Below are 22,105 nucleotides of genomic sequence, written 5' to 3' on the forward strand. Positions count from 1 at the left end.
AGCCATGGGCCCTCTGTGAGCATTTCTTGCAGCTTTGGATACCAAGTCCTTCTTGGCCAATCCGGAACAATGAGTATTGTTCTCACTCCTCTTTTTCTTATGATTCTCAGCACCTTTGGTATGAGAGGAAGAGGAGGAAACACATAAACCGACTGGAACATCCACGGTGTCACCAGTGCGTCTATAGCTATCGCCTGAGGGTCTCTTGAGCTGGCGCAATACCTCTGTAACCTTTTGTTGAGGCGGGGTGCCATCATGTCCACCTGTGGCAGTTCCCACCGACCTACAATCTGTGCGAAGACTTCTTGATGAAGTCCCCACTCTCCCGGGTGGAGGTCGTGCCTGCTGAGGAAGTCTGCTTCCCAGTTGTCCACTCCCGGAATGAACACTGCTGACAGTGCTCGTACGTGATTCTCCGCCCATCGAAGAATTCTGGTGGCTTCTGCCATCGCCACCCTGCTCCTTGTGCCGCCTTGGCGGATTACATGAGCCACTGCGGTGATGTTGTCTGATTGAATCAGCACCGATTGGCTGCGAAGCAGGGTCTCCGCTTGACTTAGGGCGTTGTATATGGCCCTTAGCTCCAGGATATTGATGTGAAGGCAAGTCTCCTGACTTGACCACAGCCCTTGGAAACTTCTTCCCTGAGTGACTGCCCCCCAACCTCGGAGGCTTGCATCCGTGGTCACCAGGACCAGGACCCAGTCCTGAATGCCGAACCTGCGGCCCTCGAGAAGGTGAGTACTCTGCAGCCACCACTGTTGTAACACTTCCCGAGAGCGTGCTACACTAATCAGCAACTGCTCTCTGGACCTCGCCTTTATGAGGAGATCGTCCAAGTATGGGATAATTGTGACTCCTTGCCTTCGCAGGAGCACCATCATTACTGCCATTACCTTGGTAAATATTCTCGGTGCCGTGGACAGACCAAACGGCAACGTCTGGAATTGGGAATGACAATCCTGTACCACAAATCTGAGGTACTCCTGATGAGGTGGATAAACGGGGACATGAAGGTAAGCATCCTTTATGTCCAGAGACACCATAAAATCCCCCTCCCTTGCGATGACCGCTCTGAGCGATTCCATCTTGAACTTTCCAAGTATATGTTCAGGGATTTTAAATTCAATATGGGTCTGACCGAACCATCTGGTTTCGGGACTACAACATGGTCGAATAATAACCCCCTCCTTGTTGAAGGAGGGGAACCTTGACCACCACCTGTTAAAGATACAATTTGTGAATTGCAGTTAACCCTGTTTCCCTCTCGGGGGGGGGGGGGGACCGGCAAGGCCGTCAGTGAGGAGGCATCTTCTCAAAGTCCAGCTTGTATCCCTGAGACACAATATCTATTGCCCAGGGATCTAACAGGGAGTGAACCCACTTGTGGCTGAACTTACGAAAGCGTGCCCCTACCGGGCCTAGCTCCCCAGCGACATGCGGTGGATTTTTGTAGAGGCCGGGGAGGACTTCTGTTCCTGGGAACTAGCTGTGTTGTGCAGCTGGTTTCCTCTGCCCCCGCCTCTGGCAAGAAAGGACGCACCTCGGACTTTCTTGTTTCTTTGTTCGAACGGCTGCATTTGATAATGACGTGCTTTCCTAGGCTGTGCAGGAATATAAGGCAAAATATCAGAATTACCAGCTATAGCTGTGGAGACCAGGTCCGAGAACCCTTCTCCACACAATCCTCAGCCTTCCATATGCCACTTAAGTTGGCATCATCTGTCCATTGCATATTCTACAGGATACGTCAAGCAGAAATCGACATAGCTTTGCCTCTAGGACCCAGTATACTCATGTCTCTTTGGGCATGTTTTATGATATATATCTCTTAAGACAGCATCTTTAATATATATATATATATATATATATATATATATATATATATATATATATATATATATATATATACATACATACTAGGGTCTCAATTTCTGCTGATAAGGTACCTGTCCACGCCGCCACAGCGCTATAAACCCATGCCGACACAATCGCCAGTCTGAGTAGTGTACCCAAATGTGCACGCTATCTGCAGGATCCCTGAGAATAGCTAGGGCTACCTTTTGGGCAAACGTGACACCCTAGGGGAAGATTCCCATCACATCCTGGCCCTAGTGGGGAAAGGATACTGCCTGAGAATTCTTTGTGGGAAGCTGCAGTCTCTTGTCTGGAGATTCCCGCTCTTTTTCCTCATGAGAGGAGGGAAATTTACCTCAGCTTTTTTCCCCTTAAAATGTGTACCCTTGTGTCAAGGACAGATGAGTCATCAGTAATATGCAAATCATCTTTTATTACAATAATCATATATTGAATACTTTTCTGCCATTTTGGCTGTAACTTTGCATTATCGTAGTCGACACTGGAGTCAAACTCCGTGTCGATATCAGTGTCTATTATTTTGGATAGTGAGGATTGTGAGACTCTGAAGGTCTCTGCGCCATAGGGACAGACATGGGTAGATTTCCTGTCTGTTCTCTAATCTTTTGTGCAATAAATTCACCTTAGCACTTACACATATCCAAACAGGTGTCGGCGTTGTCGACGGAGACACCCTCTCACACACACATTAGCTCCATCTCCTCCTTAGGGGAGCCTTTTACCTCAGACATGTCGACACACACGTACCGACACACCACACACACAGGGGATGCTCTATTTGAAGACAGTTCCCCCACAAGGCCCTTTGGAGAGACAGAGAGAGAGTATGCCAGCACACACCCCAGCGCTATATGACCCAGGAATCACACAGTAACGTAGTGTTAACCCAGTAGCTGCTGTATATATTGTTTTTACGCCAAATTTATGTGCCCCCCCTCTCTTTTTCACCCTCTTCTATCGTGCTTCTGCAGGGGAGAGCCTGGGGAGCTTCCTCTCAGCGGAGCTGTGGAGAGAAAATGGCGCTGGTGAGTGCTGAGGAAGAAGCTCCGCCCCCTCAGTGGCGGGCTTCTGTCCCGCGATTTTGTGTAAAATAATGGCGGGGGCTCATGCATATATACAGTGCCCAACTGTATATATGCCCACTTTGCCAAGAGGTCTCTAATTGCTGCCCAGGGCACCCCCCCCCCCTGCGCCATGCACCCTACAGTGACCGGAGTGTGTGGGTGTAATGTGGGAGCAATGGCGCACAGCTGCAGTGCTGTGCGCTACCTCATATGAAGACTGGAGTCTTCTGCCGCCGCTTTTGAAGTCTTCTTGCTTCTCACGCCGGCTTCTGGCTTTGCGAGGGGGGCGGCGGCGCGGCTCTGGGATCGGACGACCAAGGGTGCGTTCCTGTGTTCGATCCCTCTGGAGCTAATGGTGTCCAGTAGCCTAAGAAGCATGACCTATCCGCAGTTAGTAGGTCTGTTTCTCTCCCCTCAGTCCCACGTAGCAGAGAGTCTGTTGCCAGCAGATCTCTCTGAAAATAAAAAATCCTAACAAAATACTTTCTATCTAGCAAGCTCAGGAGAGCTCACTAAAGTGCACCTAGCTCGTCCGGGCACAGATTCTAACTGAGGTCTGGAGGAGGGACATAGAGGGAGGAGCCAGTGCACACCAGTATTCCCAATTCTTTCTTAAAGTGCCCTGTCTCCTGCGGAGCCCGTCTATTCCCCATGGTCCTTACGGAGTCCCCAGCATCCACTAGGACGTTAGAGAAAGTTGCTTACTGCGCATGCGCAAGGTACGCAGAGCCCACGCGCTTAGTTATTTTACTAAAATCTTAGCTGTTTTGCTGTGGCTTCTGCGGCGCTTTTCAGTCGCACTGATGTTCGGTAAATGATTGACAGGAAAGGGGCGTTTCTGGGTGGCAACTCAGCGTTTTCCCGGCGTTGGCTAAAAAACGCAGGCGTGTCAGGGAAAAACGCGGGAGTGTCTGGAGAAACGGGGGAGTGGCTGGCTGAACGCAGGGCGTGTTTGTGACGTCAAACCAGGAATGAAACAGCCTGAGCTGATCGCAGTGTAGGAGTAAGTCTCGAGCTACTCAGAAACTGCTAAGAATTATTTATTCGCAATTCTGCTAATCTTTCGTTCGCAATTCTGCTATGCTAAGATACACTCCCAGAGGGCGGCGGCCTAGCGTGTGCAATGCTGCTAAAATCAGCTAGCGAGCGAACTCGGAATGACCCCCAAAGTCTTTTTCCAGAGAAACTCAGTAGAGCTCCCCTAGTGTGCAACCAGTCTCCTCTGGGCACAGAATCTAACTGAGGTCTGGAAGAGGGGCATAGAGGGAGGAGCCAGTTCACGTCCATTAAAAGGTCTTAAAGTGCCCATGTCTCCTGCGGAGACCGTCTATACCCCATGGTCCTTACGGAGTCCCCAGCATCCTCTAGGACGTAAGAGAAAACAAGGATTAATCAACGTTTTCAGCTGCAGTGCTAGTGAGCTTGAAATGCTTTAAGTCGTGTATCACAATTGTCAATCTCCCGAAGCCATCGTTCCAGGGTTCCCACAGTGCTTGTGACATTCTCGAAAAAAGATGTACACTGCATCAGGAAGGTAACACAGCGCTTCACTTTTTCCACATTTTGTTATGTTACAGCCTTATTCCAAAATGGAATGAATTAATTTTTTCCCTCAAAATCTACACACAATTCCCCATAATGACAACGTGAAAAAAGTTTTTTTGAGATCTTTGCATATTTATTAAAACTAAAAAAACTAAGATATCCTAGCTACATAAGGTTTCACAGCACCTTTGGCAGCAATTACAGCCTCAAGTCTTTTTGAATATGATGCCACAAGCTTGGCACACCTATCTTTGGGCAGTTTTGCCCATTCCTCTTTGCAGCACCTCTCAAGCTCCATCAGGTTGGATGGGAAGCGTCTGTGCACAGCCATTTTCAGATCTCTCCAGAGATGTTCAATCGGATTGAAGTCTGAGCTCTGGCTGGGCCACTCAAGGACATTCACAGAGTTGTCCTGAAGCCACTCCTTTGATATCTTGGCTGTGTGTTTAGGGTCATTGTCCTGCTGAAAGATGAACCGTGGCCCGAGTCTGAGGTCAAGAGCACTCTGGAGCAGGTTTTCATCCAGGATGTCTCTGTACATTGCTGTATTCATCTTTCCCTCTATCCTGACTAGTCTCCCAGTTCCTGCTGCTGAAAAACATCCGCAAATCATGATGCTGCCACCACCATGCTTCACTGTAAGGATGGTATCGGCCTGGTGATGAGTGGTACCTGGTTTCCTCCAAACATGAGGAAATGGCATTCACGCTAAAGAGTTCAATCTTTGTCTCATCAGACCAGAGAAGTTTGTTTCTCATGATCTGAGAGTCCTTCAGGTGCATTTTGGCAAACTCCAGGCGGGCTGCCATGTGCTTTTTACTAAGGAGTGGCTTCCGTCGGGCCACTCTACCATACAGGCCTGATTGGTGGATTGCTGCAGAGATGGTTATCCTTCTGGAAGGTTCTCCTCTCTCCACAGAGGAATGCTGTAGCTCTGACAGAGTGACCATCCGGTTCTTGGTCACCTCCCTGACTAGGGCCCTTCTCCCCTGATCGCTCAATTTAGATGTCCGGCCAGCTCTAGGAAGAGTCCTGGTGGTTCTGAACTTCTTTCATTTACGGATGATGGAGGCCACTGTTCTCACTGAGACCTTCAAAGCAGCAGATATTTTTCTGTACCCTTCCCCAGATTTGTGCCTCGAGACAATCCTGTCTCTGAGGTCTACAGACAATTCCTTTGACTTCATGCTTAGTTTGTGCTAAGACATGCACTATCAAGTGTGGGATCTAAATATAGACAGGCGTGTTCCTTTCCAAATTATGTCCAATCAACTGAATTTACCACAGGTGGATGTCAATTAAGCTGTAGGAATATCTCAAGGATGATCAGTGGAAACAGGATGCACCTGAGCTCAATTTTGAGCTTCATGGCAAAGGCTGTGAATACTTATGTACATGTGATTTCTTAGTTTTTTATTTTTAATAAATTTGCAAAAATCTGAATTATTTTTTTTTCACGTTGTCATTATGGGGTATTGTGTGCAGAATTTTGAGGACAAAAATGAATTTATTCCATTTTGGAATAAGGCTGTAACATAACAAAATGTGGAAAAAGTGAAGCGCTGTGAATACTTTCCAGATGCACTGTATGTATTTGATAACGGTTGCTGCTACTTTTTGCAAATTCCTTTATGACAAAATACTAATAAATACTATTAATGAATTAAGACACAAAATTCATGAAAAAGTACTACATTTGGTTAAAAAGGCAAAAGACAGAGGGCCCATCTGAGTGACCGGCGCTTTGCATCTTTATGCTTAATCTGCTACTTTTCAATTCATTTGCAACAAACAAATATTAGTTCTAAATAATCAGTACACTATTAGCGAATTAAGTCAGTAAAAAGACATAAGGAAGGGAATCACTACCCAATAGCAGCCAGGCTTTCCGCACCATGGGCCTAATTCATGCTTGTATGCAATGGCTGATTATCACACAATGGGCAATTAATGGTAGATTGCGCACGTGCTGCAACCACAACGCACATGGCGTGAAGGAGCCGCTGCAATGTCGCTCGCAAATGAAGATTTCGTCGCAGAGTGATTGATAGAAAGTGACGGTTTGGAGAGTCTATGGGGAGTGGTTTGAGAAAATACAGGCGTGTCATGGCCGTTTATGGGGCGTGTATCTGCTGATGGCTGTGAGCTCGTACATGCAAAAACATGGCGCCTGTACTGACACTGCTGTGTCCAGTCTGCTTAGCCATAGACCCACCCTTTGCTCAATTTCTGCGTGGTCGGCGAATGTGCACGCAATTGGGAACGAGTGTGCAATAACTCCAGTGGGCGTATCTCTTCATCAACAGATCTGTAGCCTAGACCACAGGTTTCCAAACTCGGCCGTCAAGGCACCCTAACGCTCCATGTTTTAAGGATAACCAAGCTTGGGCACAGGTGACTTAATTAGTACCTCAGCCAATTTGATTTAACCATCTGTGCTTAGCCACAGACATCCTTAAAACCTGGACTGCTAGGGTGCCTTGAGAACCAAGTTTGGGAACCTAGACAATCGCACTTACTAATGCAAGAGAGTGCAGGCGGAAATTAGGCCAAAAACAGTACAGATGTACGCGGAGAAAAAAAAGTGATAGTCTATTATCAAATAAATATTATATTTTCTCTATCGTCCTAAGTGGATGCTGGGGTTCCTGAAAGGACCATGGGGAATAGCGGCTCCGCAGGAGACAGGGCACAAAAAAGTAAAGCTTTTACCAGATCAGGTGGTGTGCACTGGCTCCTCCCCCTATGACCCTCCTCCAGACTCCAGTTAGATTTTGTGCCCGAACGAGAAGGGTGCAATCTAGGTGGCTCTCCTAAAGAGCTGCTTAGAGAAAGTTTAGCTTAGGTTTTTTACTTTACAGTGAGTCCTGCTGGCAACAGGATCACTGCAACGAGGGACTTAGGGGAGAAGTAGTGAACTCACCTGCGTGCAGAGTGGATTTGCTGCTTGGCTACTGGACACTAGCTCCAGAGGGACGATCACAGGTACAGCCTGGATGGTCACCGGAGCCGCGCCGCCGGCCCCCTTGCAGACGCTGAAGAGAGAAGAGGTCCAAAATCGGCGGCTGAAGACTCCTGAGTCTTCATAAAGGTAGCGCACAGCACTGCAGCTGTGCGCCATTTTCCTCTCAGCACACTTCACACAACAGTCACTGAGGGTGCAGAGCGCTGGGGGGGGCGCTCTGAGAGGCAAATAAAAACCTTATTAGAGGCAAAAAATACCTCACATATAGCCCACAGAGGCTATATGGAGATATTTAACCCCTGCCTAACTTCAAAAATAGCGGGAGACGAGCCCGCCGTAAAAGGGGCGGGGCCTATCTCCTCAGCACACAGCGCCATTTTCTCTCACAGAAAAGCTGGAGAGAAGGCTCCCAGGCTCTCCCCTGCACTGCACTACAGAAACAGGGTTAAAACAGAGAGGGGGGGCACTGATTTTGGCGATATTGTATATATATAAAAGATGCTATAAGGGAGAAACACTTATATAAGGTTGTCTCTATATAATTATAGCGTTTTTGGTGTGTGCTGGCAGACTCTCCCTCTGTCTCCCCAAAGGGCTAGTGGGTCCTGTCCTCTGTCAGAGCATTCCCGGTGTGTGTGCTGTGTGTCGGTACGTGTGTGTCGACATGTATGAGGACGATGTTGGTGAGGAGGCGGAGAAATTGCCTGTAATGGTGATGTCACTCTCTAGGGAGTCGACACCGGAATGGATGGCTTATTTAGAGAATTACGTGAGAATGTCAACACGCTGCAAGGTCGGTTGACGACATGAGACGGCCGACAATCTATTAGGACCGGTCCAGGCGTCTCAGAAACACCGTCAGGGGTTTTAAAAACGCCCATTTACCTCAGTCGGTCGACACAGACACAGACACGGACACTGAATACAGTGTCGACGGTGAATAAACAAACGTATTTCTCATTAGGGCCACACGTTAAGGGCAATGAAGGAGGTGTTACGTGTTTCTGATACTACAAGTACCACAAGAAAGGGTATTATGTGGGAGTGGAAAAAACTACCTGTAGTTTTTCCTGAATCAGATAAAATAAAATGAAGTGTGTGATGATGCGTAGGGTTACCCCGATAGCAAATATTGGCGTTATACCCTTTCCCGCCAGAAATTAGGGTACGTTGGGAAACACCCCTTAGGGTGATAAGGCGCTCACACGCTTATCAAGTGGCGTTACCGTCTCCAGATACGGCCGCCCTCAAGGAGCCAGCTGATAGGAAGCTGGAAAAATATCCTAAAAAGTATATACACACATACGGTGGTTATACTGCGACCAGCGATCGCCATCAGCCTGGAGATGCAGTGCTGGGTTGGCTTGGTCGGATTCCCTGACTGAAAATATTTTATTCATGTAGAGCATTTAATAGGATGCATTCTATATATATGTATGTGAGATGCACAGAGGGATATTTGCTCTCTGGCATCAAGATAAGTGCGTTGTCCATATCTCCCAGAAGATGTCAGGGACACGACAGTGGTCAGGTGATACAGATCCCATACGGCAGATGGAAGTATTGCTGTATAAAGGGAAGGAGTTATTTGGGGGTCGGTCCATCGGACCTGGGGACCACAGCAACAGCTGGGAAATCCAACCTTTTTTACCCCAAGTTACATCTCAGCTAAAAAAGACACCGTCTTTTCAGCCTCAATCTTTCCTTTCCCATGAGGGCATGCAGGCAAAAGGCCAGTCATATCTGCCCAGACATAGAGGTAAGGGAAGTAGACTGCAGCAGGCAGCCCTTTCCCAGGAAAAGAAGCCCTCCACCGCGTCTGCCAAGTCCTCAGCATGACGCTGGGGCCGTGCAAGCGGACTCAAGGTGGGGGGGTAGTCTCAAGAGTCTCATGGCGCAGTGGGATCACTCGCAAGTTGACCCCTAGATCGTACGAGTATTATCCCAGGGGTAAAGATTGGAGAGTCGAGACATCTTCTCCTCGCAGGTTCCTGAAGTCTGCTTTACCAACGGCTCCCTCCGACAGGGAGGCAGCATTGGAAACAATTCACAAGCTGTATATCCAGCAGGTGATAATCAAAGTACCCCTCCTACGACAAGGAAAAGGGTATTATTTTTCCACACTATATTGTGGTACTGAAGCCAGACGGCTTGGTGACACATAGTCTAAATCTAAAATGTTTTGAACACTTACATAAAAGGTTCAAATCGAGATAAAGTCACTCAGAGCAGTGATAGCGAACCGGAAAAAAGGGGACTATATGGTGTCCCTGGACATCAAGGATTACCTCCATGTCCAAATTTTGTCCTTCTCATCAAGGGTACCTCTGGTTCGTGGTACAGAACTGTCAATATCAGTTTCAGACGATGCCGTTTGAATTATCCACGGCACCCCGGGCCTTTTTACCAAGGTAATGGCCGAAAAGATGTTTCTTCAAAGAAAAAAGGCATCTAAATTATCCCTTACTTGCACGACCTAAAAAGGGCAAGTTCCAGAGAACAGTTGGAGGTCGGAAGAGCACTATCTAAAGTAGTTCTTCGACGGCACGACTGGATTCTAAATATTCCAAGAATCGCAGCTGTTTTCCGACGATACGTCTGCTGTTCCTAGGGATGATTCTGGACACGGTTCAGAAAAAGGTTTTTCTTCCCGAGGAAAAAGCCAAGGAGTTATCCGACCTGTCAGGAACCTCCTAAAACCAGGAAAGGTGTCTGTACATCAATGCACAAGAGTCCTGGGAAAAATGGTGGCTTTTTACGAAGCAATTCCATTCGGCAGATTCCATGCAAGAATTTTCCAAAGGGATCTGTTGGACAAATGGTCAGGGTCGCATCCTCAGATGCACCTGCGAATAACCCTGTCGCCAAGGACAAGGGTATATCTTCTGTGGTGGTTGCAAAAGGCTCATCTATTGGAGGGCCGCAGATTCGGCATACAGGATTTGATCCTGGTGACCACGGACGCCAGCCTGAGAGGTTGGGGAGCAGTCACACAAGGAAGAAACTTCCAGGGGGTATGGACGAACCTGGAAAAGTCTCTTCACATAAACATTCTGGTACTAAGAGCAATCTAAAATGCTCTAAGCCAGGCGGAACCACTCCTGCAAGGAAAACCGGTGTTGATTCAGTCGGACAACATCACGGCGGTCGCCCATGTAAACAGACAGGGCGGCACAAGAAGCAGGAGTGCAATGGCAGAAGCTGCCAAGATTCTTCGCTGGGCGGAGAATCACGTAATAGCACTGTCAGCAGTGTTCTTCCCGGGCGTGGACAACTGGGAAGCAGACTTCCTCAGCAGACACGATATTCACCCGGGAGAGGGGGGTCTTCATCCAGAAGTCTTCCACATGCTAATAAACTGTTGGGAAAGACCAATGGTAGACATGATGGCGTCTCGCCTCAACAAGAAACTGGACAAGTATTGCGCCAGGTCAAGAGATCCACAGGCAATAGCTGTGGACGCACTGGTAACACCTTGGGTGTACAAATCAGTATATGTGTTTCCTCCTCTGCCTCTCATACCAAAGGTATTGAAGATTATACGGTGAGGAGGAGTAAGAACAATACTAGTGGCTCCGGATTGGCCAAGAAGGACTTGGTACCCGGAACTTCAAGAGTTGGTCACGGACGACCCGTGCCCTCTACTTCTGAGAAGGGACCTGCTACAACAGGGTCCCTGTCTCTTTCAAGACTTACCGCGGCTGCGTTTGACGGCATGGCGGTTGAACGCCAGATCCTAAAAGGGAAAGGCATTCCAGAAGAAGTCATTCCTACCTTGATTAAGGCAAGGAAGGAAGTCACCGCGAAACATTATCACCGCATTTGGCGAAAATATGTCGCGTGGTGCGAGGATCGGAGTGTTCCGACGGAGGAATTTCAACTGGGTCGTTTCCTACATTTCCTACAATCAGGATTGTCTATGGGTCTCAAATTGAGATCTATTAAGGTTCAAATTTCGGCCCTGTCAATATTCTTCCAAAAAGAATTGGCCTCAGTTCCTGAGGTACAGACTTTTGTTAAAGGAGTACTGCATATACAGCCTCCTGTGGTGCCTCCGGTGGCACCGTGGGATCTAAATGTAGTTTTAGATTTCCTCAAATCCCATTGGTTTGAACCATTGAAAAAGGTGGATTTTAAATATCTCACATGGAAAGTGACTATGTTACTGGCCCTGGCTTCCGCCAGGAGAGTATCTGAATTGGCGGCTTTATCTTATAAAAGCCCTTATCTAATCTTCCATTCGGATAGGGCAGAACTGAGGACTCGTCCGCATTTTCTCCCTAAGGTGGTATCAGCGTTTCACCTGAACCAACCTATTGTGGTGCCTGCGGCCACTGGCGACTTGGAGGACTCCAAGTTGTTGGACGTTGTCAGAGCCTTAAAAATATACATTTCAAGGACGGCTGAAGTCAGAAAATCTGACTCGCTGTTGATACTATATGCACCCAACAAGTTGGGTGCCCCTGCTTCTAAGCAGACGATTGCTCGTTGGATTTGTAACACAATTCAACTTGCTCATTCTGTGGCAGGCCTGCCACAGCCTAAATCTGTTAAGGCCCATTCCACAAGGAAGGTGGGCTCATCTTGGGCGGCTGCCCGAGGGGTCTCGGCATTACAATTCTGTCGAGCAGCTACGTGGTCGGGGGAAAACACGTTTGTAAAATTCTACAAATTTGATACCCTGGCAAAAGAGGACTTGGAATTCTCTCATTCGGTGCTGCAGAGTCATCCGCACTCTCCCGCCCGTTTGGGAGCTTTGGTATAATCCCCATGGTCCTTTCAGGAACCCCAGCATCCACTTAGGACGATAGAGAAAATAAGAATTTACTTACCGATAATTCTATTTCTCGGAGTCCGTAGTGGATGCTGGGCGCCCATCCCAAGTGCGGATTATCTGCAATACTGTACATAGTTATTGTTAACAAATTCGGGTTATATTGTTAAGGAGCCATCTTTAAGAGGCTCTTTCTGTTATCATACTGTTAACTGGGTTTAGATCACAAGTTGTACGGTGTGATTGGTGTGGCTGGTATGAGTCTTACCCGGGATTCAAATTGCCTCCCTTATTGTGTACGCTCGTCCGGGCACAGTACCTAACTGGAGTCTGGAGGAGGGTCATAGGGGGAGGAGCCAGTGCACACCACCTGATCTGGTAAAAGCTTTACTTTTTTGTGCCCTGTCTCCTGCGGAGCCGCTATTCCCCATGGTCCTTTCAGGAACCCCAGCATCCACTACGGACTCCGAGAAATAGAATTATCGGTAAGTAAATTCTTATTTTTATAATGTAAATACTCATTGCATGCTGCTAAATCCTAAAGGGCTTATTTAATAACAGCCCAAAGAGTAATTCTGTCCTGTAACCCAGTGCAGCCAAAAGATAGGAAACATATGCTAGATAACTGATTGCTAATGGTTACGGCCCATCATCAGAAATGATAAATAAGCCACAAAGGGTCTGCCAGCACTGGCTGCACTGAACATGAAAGGGAAGGGCGGGGGGGGGGGGGGGGGGGTGGAAGGGGGCAGGGGGTGTCATAGCTTACACTAATAGGTTTTTAGACCTACTAGATATAGACTGGCTGTCATCACCTTAAGTTGGTTTAAATAAGAGTACTAGTAATAAAGCTCACACATATGTATGTGAAAGAGTCAGTGTCTTATCAGAATGGAAGATCATGGAACACTTACTTGTAGCTATTGATGACCATGTCATTTACGGATACGTGTCCTTTGCTGGTCATCTCCCGGAACTGCAAACAACACATGGTTACAGGGATGCGCTACAGACTGTAGGGTATAGTATTCCCTAGAGGAGGGCTTCCCACTCACCCGATTGTTGTGCTTGGCCACCTCAATAGTGGCGGTGAAGAGGAAACAACGGGCCGGAACGCCCGCTTTTTGCGCACAAGAGATGTACCTGAAATGTAACCAGAATGTAATAATAATGTTATTTATATAGCACTTTTCCCCCCAACAGGACTCAACGTGTTTTAAGTTTGCATTTAAAGAACGCAAGATACAAAAAGAACAGAAATGAGAACTAAACATTAGGTTCTAATTTTTATTAGGAACTAAAGGGACATTAGTGAAACGCGTGAGAAACAGGAAAGTCTTGAGTCCGCTTTTGAAGGATTATAAAGTTGGGGCCACTCGAACTGTGCAGGAAAGACAGTCCGACAGATTTGGGAACGCAAAGCTAAAACCTCGACCACCAAATTAATTAAAGGTAGATTCTAGTCCTTCATCTGCTGCATCACTTACCGGTGTGTGACACTACTGTTATCACCATCACCGAATCCGTGGTCCTTAGTACAGTCCTGCTGACCTAATGTTATGTGCTGCCTGAAGCAAGACACCCTCCCAAAGCAGTCTAGCTCATAAAATATTTCCACTTGAATCGCCCTTCACATGTGATCAGTCTATGCACTCGGACGACTGGAGCCAGAAAGACAACTTCCAGAGTCCTTACAATAGGAGCATGAAAAACATGTTTGCCAATGGGAGAATTCAGCTTGTGTTTTCCATTTCACAGTACTGAATGCCACGTGGCCGACATTCATTTGATCCATCGGATTTAGGGGGTCATTCAGAGTTGATCGCTAGCTGCTTTCGTTCGCAAGCAAAGATGAGGCAAAAAATAAGATTTTACTTACCGATAAATCTATTTCTCGTAGTCCGTAGTGGATGCTGGGACTCCGTAAGGACCATGGGGAATAGCGGCTCCGCAGGAGACAGGGCACAAGAATAAAAGCTTTAGGATCAGGTGGTGTGCACTGGCTCCTCCCCCTATGACCCTCCTCCAAGCCTCAGTTAGGATACTGTGCCCGGACGAGCGTACATAATCAGGAAGGATATTGAATCCCGGGTAAGACTCATACCAGCCACACCAATCACACCGTACAACCTGTGATCTTAACCCAGTTAACAGCATGATAACAGAAGGAGCCTCTGAAAAGATGGCTCACAACAACAATAACCCGATTTAGTTAACAATAACTATGTACAAGTATTGCAGACAATCCGCACTTGGGATGGGCGCCCAGCATCCACTACGGACTACGAGAAATAGATTTATCGGTAAGTAAAATCTTATTTTCTCTGACGTCCTAGTGGATGCTGGGACTCCGTAAGTACCATGGGGATTATACCAAAGCTCCCAAACGGGCGGGAGAGTGCGGATGACTCTGCAGCACCGAATGAGAGAACTCCAGGTCCTCCTCAGCCAGGGTATCAAATTTGTAGAATTTAGCAAACGTGTTTGCCCCTGACCAAGTAGCTGCTCGGCAAAGTTGTAAAGCCGAGACCCCTCGGGCAGCCGCCCAAGATGAGCCCACTTTCCTTGTGGAATGGGCTTTTACAGATTTTGGCTGTGGCAGGCCTGCCACAGAATGTGCAAGCTGAATTGTACTACAAATCCAACGAGCAATAGTCTGCTTAGAAGCAGGAGCACCCAGCTTGTTGGGTGCATACAGGATAAACAGCGAGTCAGACTTTCTGACTCCAGCCGTCCTGGAAACATATATTTTCAGGGCCCTGACAACGTCAAGTAACTTGGAGTCCTCCAAGTCCCTAGTAGCCGCAGGCACCACAATAGGTTGGTTCATGTGAAAAGCAGAAACCACCTTAGGGAGAAATTGAGGACGAGTCCTCAATTCTGCCCTGTCAGAATGAAAAATTACGTAAGGGCTTTTATATGATAAAGCCGCCAATTCTGACACACGCCTGGCTGAAGCCAGGGCTAACAGCATCATCACCTTCCATGTGAGATATTTTAAGTCCACAGTGGTGAGTGGTTCAAACCAATGTGACTTAAGGAACCTCAAAACAACATTGAGATCCCAAGGTGCCACTGGAGGCACAAAAGGAGGTTGTATATGCAGTACCCCTTTTACAAATGTCTGAACTTCAGGTACTGAAGCCAGTTCTTTCTGGAAGAAAATCGACAGGGCCGAAATTTGAACCTTAATGGACCCTAATTTTAGGCCCATAGACAGTCCTGTTTGCAGGAAATGGAGGAAACAACCCAGTTGAAATTCCTCTGTAGGGGCCTTCTTGGCCTCACACCACGCAACATATTTTCGCCAAATGCGGTGATAATGTTTTGCGGTTACATCCTTCCTGGCTTTGACCAGGGTAGGGATGACTTCATCTGGAATGCCTTTTTCCTTCAGGATCCGGCGTTCAACCGCCATGCCGTCAAACGCAGCCGCGTTAAGTCTTGGAACAGACAAGGCCCCTGCTGGAGCAGGTCCTTTCTTAGAGGTAGAGGCCACGGGTCTTCCGTGAGCATCTCTTGAAGTTCCGGGTACCAAGTCCTTCTTGGCCAATCCGGAACCACGAGTATCGTTCTTACTCCTCTCCTTCTTATGATTCTCAGTACTTTTGGTATGAGAGGCAGAGGAGGGAACACATACACTGACTGGTACACCCACGGTGTCACCAGAGCGTCCACCGCTATTGCCTGAGGGTCCCTTGACCTGGCGCAATATCTGTCTAGTTTTTTGTTTAGACGTGACGCCATCATGTCCACCTTTGGTTTTTCCCAACGGTTTACAATCAGGTGGAAGACTTCTGGGTGAAGTCCCCACTCTCCCGGGTGAAGGTCGTGTCTGCTGAGGAAGTCTGCTTCCCAGTTGTCCACTCCCGGAATGAACACTGCTGACAGAGCTATCACATGATTTTCCGCCCAGCGAAGAATCCTTGCAGCTTCTGCCATTGCCCTCCTGCTTCTCGTGCCGCCCTGTCTGTTTACGTGGGCGACTGACGTGATGTTGTCCGATTGGATCAATACCGCCTGACCCTGAAGCAGGGGTTTCGCTTGACTTAGGGCATTGTAAATGGCCCTTAGTTCCAGAATGTTTATATGAAGAGATGTTTCCATGCTTGACCACAAGCCCTGGAATTTTTTTCCCTGTGTGACTGCCCCCCAGCCTCTCAGGCTGGCGTCCGTGGTCACCAGGACCCAATCCTGAATGCAAAATCTGCGGCCCTCTAGTAGATGAGCACTCTGCAGCCACCACAGAAGAGACACCCTTGTCCTTGTCGACAGGGTTATCCGCTGATGCATCTGAAGATGCGATCCGGACCATTTGTCCAGTAGATCCCACTGAAACGTTCTTGCATGGAATCTTCCGAATGGAATTGCTTCGTAAGAAGCCACCATTTTTCCCAGGACCCTCGTGCACTGATGCACTGACACCTGGCCTGGTTTTAGGAGGTTCCTGACTAGCTCGGATAACTCCCTGGCCTTCTTCTCCGGGAGAAACACCTTTTTCTGGACTGTGTCCAGAATCATTCCTAGGAACAGTAGACGTGTCGTTGGAATCCGCTGCGATTTTGGAATATTTAGGATCCACCCGTGCTGACGTAACACTACCTGAGATAGTGCTACTCCGACTTCTAACTGTTCCCTGGACCTTGCCCTTATCAGGAGATCGTCCAAGTAAGGGATAATTAAGATGCCTTTTCTTCGAAGAAGAATCATCATTTCGGCCATTACCTTGGTAAAGACCCGAGGTGCCGTGGACAACCCAAACGGCAGCGTCTGAAACTGATAATGACAGTTTTGTACTACAAACCTGAGGTACCCTTGGTGAGACGGGTAGATTGGGACGTGGAGATAAGCATCCTTGATGTCCAGAGACACCATATAGTCCCCTTCTTCCAGGTTTGCTATCACCGCTCTGAGTGATTCCATCTTGAATTTGAACCTCTTTATGTAAGTGTTCAGGGATTTCAGATTTAAAATTGGTCTCACCGAGCCGTCCGGCTTCGGTACCACAAACAGCGTGGAATAATACCCCTTTCCCTGTTGTAGGAGGGGTACCTTGATTATCACCTGCTGGGAATACAGCTTGTGAATGGCTTCCAAAACTGCCTCCCTGTCGGAGGGAGACTTTGGTAGAGCAGACTTCAGGAACCGGCGAGGGGGAAACGCCTCGAATTCCAGTTTGTACCCCTGCGATACCACCTGTAGAATCCAGGGGTCCACTTGCGAGTGAGCCCACTGCGCGTTGAAATTCTTGAGACGGGCCCCCACCATGTCTGAGTCTGCTTGTAAAGCCCCAGCGTCATGCTGAAGACTTGGCAGAAGCAGGGGAGGGCTTCTGCTCCTGGGAAGCGGCTGCATGGTGCAGTCTTTATCCCCTTCCTCTGCCCCGGGGCAGGAAGGAATGGCCTTTAGCTCGCTTGTACTTATGGGAACGAAAGGACTGAGTTTGAAAAGACGGTGTCTTTTTCTGCTGATGTGAAGTGACCTGGGGTAAAAAGGTGGATTTTCCAGCCGTTGCCGTGGCCACCAGGTCCGATAGACCAGCCCCAAATAACTCCTCCCCTTTATACGGCAATACTTCCATATGTCGTTTGGAATCCGCATCTCCTGACCACTGTCGCGTCCATAACGCTCTTCTGGCAGAAATGGACATAGCACTTACTCTTGATGCCAGGGTGCAAATATCCCTCTGTGCATCACGCATATATAGTAATGCATCCTTCAAATGCTCTATAGTTAACGGTATATTGTCCCTATCCAGGGTATCAATATTTTCAGTCAGGGAATCCGACCACGCGACGCCAGCACTGCACATCCAGGCTGAAGCGATTGCTGGTCGCAGTATAACACCAGTATGTGTGTATATACTTTTAAGAATATTTTCCAGCCTTCTATCTGCTGGTTCTTTGAGGGTGGCCGTATCAGGAGACGGTAACGCTACTTGTTTTGATAAACGTGTGAGCGCCTTATCTACCCTAGGGGGTGTTTCCCAACGTGTCCTAACCTCTAACGGGAAAGGATATAGTGCCAATAATTTTTTAGAAATTAGCAGTTTTTTGGCGGGGGAAACCCACGCTTTATCACACACCTCATTTAACTCATCTGACTCAGGGAAAACTATTGGTAGTTTTTTCACACCCCACATAATACCCTTCTTTGTGGTACTTGTAGTGTCAGAAATGTTCAACGCTTCCTTCATTGCCGTGATCATGTAACGCGTGGCCCTACTGGACATTACGTTTGTCTCCTCACCGTCGACACTAGACTCAGTATCTGTGTCTGGGTCTGTGTCGACCCACTGAGGTAACGGGCGTTTTAGGGCCCCTGACGGTGTCTGAGACGCCTGGACAGGCACTAATTGATTTGCCGGCTGTCTCATGTCATCAACCGTTCTTTGCAAAGTGCTGACATTATCACTTAATTCTTTAAATACGATCATCCAGTCAGGTGTCGACTCCCTAGGAGGTGACATCACTAACCCAGGCAATTGCTCCGCCTCCACATCATTTTCCTCCTCATACATGTCGACACACACGTACCGACACACAGCACACACACCGGGAATGCTCTGATAGAGGACAGGACCCCACAAGCCCTTTGGAGAGACAGAGGGAGAGTCTGCCAGCACACACCAAGCGCTATATATATATACAGGGATAACCTTATATAAGTGTTATTCCCTTATAGCTGCTGTATAGTTTTTAGCTGCCAATAGTGCCCCCCCTTCTCTTTTTTACCCTGATTCAGTAGCAAGTCTGCAGGGGAGAGTCAGGGAGCCGTCCTTCCAGCGGAGCTGTGAGGGAAAATGGCGCTTGTGTGCTGAGGAGATAGGCTCCGCCCCTTCACGACGTCCTTATCTCCCGCTTTTTCTGTAAAAAATGGCAGGGGTTAAAATACATCCATATAGCCCAAGAGCTATATGTGATGTATTCTTTAGCCAACCTAAGGTATTATCTGTTATATTGCGTCTCAGGGCGCTCCCCCCCAGCGCCCTGCACCCTCAGTGACCGGAGTGTGAAGTGTGCTGAGAGCAATGGCGCACAGCTGCGGTGCTGTGCGCTACCTTAGTCTGAAGACAGGATCGTCTTCTGCCGCCGATTTCACCGGACCTCTTCGCTCTTCTGGCTCTGTAAGGGGGCCGGCGGCGCGGCTCCGGGACCCATCCAGGCTGAACCTGTGATCGTCCCTCTGGAGCTAATGTCCAGTAGCCTAAGAAACCCGATCCACTCTGCACGCAGGTGAGTCCGTTTCTTCTCCCCTTAGTCCCACGATGCAGTGAGCCTGTTGCCAGCAGGACTCACTGAAAATAAAAAAACCTAAAATATACTTTTATTCTAAGCAGCTCAGGAGAGCCACCTAGCATGCACCCTTCTCGTTCGGGCACAAAAATCTAACTGAGGCTTGGAGGAGGGTCATAGGGGGAGGAGCCAGTGCACACTACCTGATCCTAAAGCTTTTATTCTTGTGCCCTGTCTCCTGCGGAGCCGCTATTCCCCATGGTCCTTACGGAGTCCCAGCATCCACTAGGACGTCAGAGAAAAAGGCACTTCTGCGCATGCGGCGCAATGCGCACGCGCGTCGTACTATTACAAAGAACGATGTAGTTTCACACAAGGTCTAGCGAAGCTTTTCAGTCGCACTGCTGGCCGCAGAGTGATTGACAGGAAGAGGGTGTTTCTGGGTGTCAACTGACCGTTTTCAGGGAGTGTTTGGAAAAACACAGGCGTGCCAGGAAAAACGCAGGCGTGGCTGGCCGAACACAGGGCGTGTTTGTGACGTCAAAACAGGAACTGAATAGTCTGAAGTGATCGTAAGCGCTGAGTAGGTCTGAAGCTACTCTGAAACTGCACAAAATTATTTTGTAGCCGTTCTGCGATCCTTTCGTTCGCACTCCTGCTAAGCTAAAATACACTCCCAGTGGGCGGCGGCATAGCGTTTGCATGGCTGCTAAAAACAGCTAGTGAGCGAATAACTCGGAATGACCACTCTAGTTTCCCCATGTCCCAGCTGGTCATGCAGCAAACATGACTGACTATCAAACTCTGGGACTGGCATGAAGCAGAGCATTCTGGGCAATGTTTGCGCTACATAACAGGACGGCCTACCTGGAGAAACTAATGTCTGGCAGGCAGCGGATAGTGCTGTCTAATGTACAGAGGAGATAGGAAATGTGAGTACTCCCATGAGCAGACATTGCACATCACACATGCTAATACACGGGAGGGTGACATGCTTAGAAGGGGGAACGCTCAATAAAACATCTATTTACATTTCATAAAATGAAATCAGATCATGTTTCCAGCGTAAGCCACATGTGCAGATGGGATAGAATCATTAAATGTGTCCGCTTCCTTATATACATCCAACTCAGAATGGGTGTAGTAGGGAATGCCGGCGGCCAGCATACCGGAGCCGGAATCCCGACCGCCGGTATACCGACAGCTGCACTCGCCGCGCTGTGGGTACGGTGGTGCTATCCATTCTCCCTCCAGGGGGGTCGTGGACCCCCAAGAGGGAGAAAAAGTGTCGGTATGCCGGCTGTCGGGATTCCGGCGCCAGTATACTGTGCGCCAGGATCCTGACAGTCGGCAAACTGAAGACCACCCCTCAGAATGTATCCCAATGTATCCAATATAACGGGAGGACATTTTTTTTTATTTGGAGCAGGAATTTTACTAGGTTCTATATCACCGCCCCCTCCCCACACTCGCAACTATCTCAATTGTATTCTACTCCAGTAAGCTCCTGAAACGGCGTACATAATAATGTATGGAGTGTAATGTATGGCTGCTCCAATACTAAGGGAATAACAGTGGTAGGCTAGAACTGGAAAATACGCAACAGAAAAACAAATTATACTACACCGTGACAAAACACATTTTCCAGGTGGTTATTCAGGTGGGTATATCATCATAACCTAACACTGGAACAGAACATGCTGAAGTGCGAGATGTTTTTACCAGAATAAATAAAATACAATAAAAAATACTTATGCTGAGGCTCCCCTCAGATCCAGACAGCAGAGGACAGTCCTCTAACATCGCTATGGCTAGGAGGCCTGTATGAAGTCTAGTAAACACAGACCTGGTAAATCCTGAATATGTCGCGTTTTGCTGCTCTCACTCACCGGCTGCGAGATTCCACATCAGGGTTAGTATTATCGATGACAATACTCTTGCCGTTCTGCAGTGCTTCTTCGCAGGCTGCCACGCACTTCTGCCATGTTCCTAGTGTATCCTATAACATAGGCCACATGTCAGACAGGTCCCTGGATGAATATAACACCGATATCCACTACTACGATAATAATGGAAGTCTAGTGACAAACTGAAGATGAGGGACAAGCTGTAAGCTTACACATGGTGACTATACTTGCAGTACTTAATAAGCCTATTATTATAATAAAGTCCCAACACCTAACGAGATGTGGTCAGGAGACCGACTGTCGCAATAACTCCCCTTGCATCACGAAGCCTCAAAATACTGACCGCCGGATCCCGACCGCCAGTAACGCAGCCGCAACCCCACCTAACAATACTTGCTCAGCCTGTTCTGAAAATACAGTAATGCCAAAAAATACCAGACTTCTCCAAATGGTACAACGGATTCTCTCTCTTCCCATCTCCTTACCCTGTTGGCGAACACATAGCCTTTTGGCACCAGATGTTCTTTCACAAACGAAGATTTACCAGCTGCAAATACACAATAAATCAGTGAATATTTCTGACTTCCCACATTCACACTGACAGTGAGTGCTGCATTGTTCAGATGAATAAGACATGAAAAACAGATCTGAAATGCTATACCAGTTGTAAAGGTGTAAACGAGCCGTGAAAGGGTAATTTAATAACCAATTACCATCTCCAACAAACCTGTCAATAT

At 47.9% G+C, this 22,105-nt stretch overlaps 1 protein-coding gene across 2 annotated transcripts in view; it reads right to left on the reverse strand.

Annotated features, from left to right (window-relative positions):
• PNKP (polynucleotide kinase 3'-phosphatase) overlaps positions 1–22,105 on the reverse strand; it is a 97,690-nt gene that overhangs the window by 14,787 nt on the left and 60,798 nt on the right. For both annotated transcript variants that reach the window (XM_063942432.1, XM_063942433.1), the window contains exons 13-16: positions 21,854–21,915; positions 21,351–21,460; positions 13,282–13,369; positions 13,141–13,202 (exon numbers count right to left, since the gene is read on the reverse strand). In XM_063942432.1, coding sequence (XP_063798502.1) covers positions 13,141–13,202; positions 13,282–13,369; positions 21,351–21,460; positions 21,854–21,915 — 322 coding nt within the window. The remainder of the gene's footprint in view (positions 1–13,140; positions 13,203–13,281; positions 13,370–21,350; positions 21,461–21,853; positions 21,916–22,105) is intronic.

The sequence above is a fragment of the Pseudophryne corroboree genome, chromosome 10 (genome assembly GCF_028390025.1).
Source record: "Pseudophryne corroboree isolate aPseCor3 chromosome 10, aPseCor3.hap2, whole genome shotgun sequence".
Classification (NCBI taxonomy): domain Eukaryota; kingdom Metazoa; phylum Chordata; class Amphibia; order Anura; family Myobatrachidae; genus Pseudophryne; species Pseudophryne corroboree.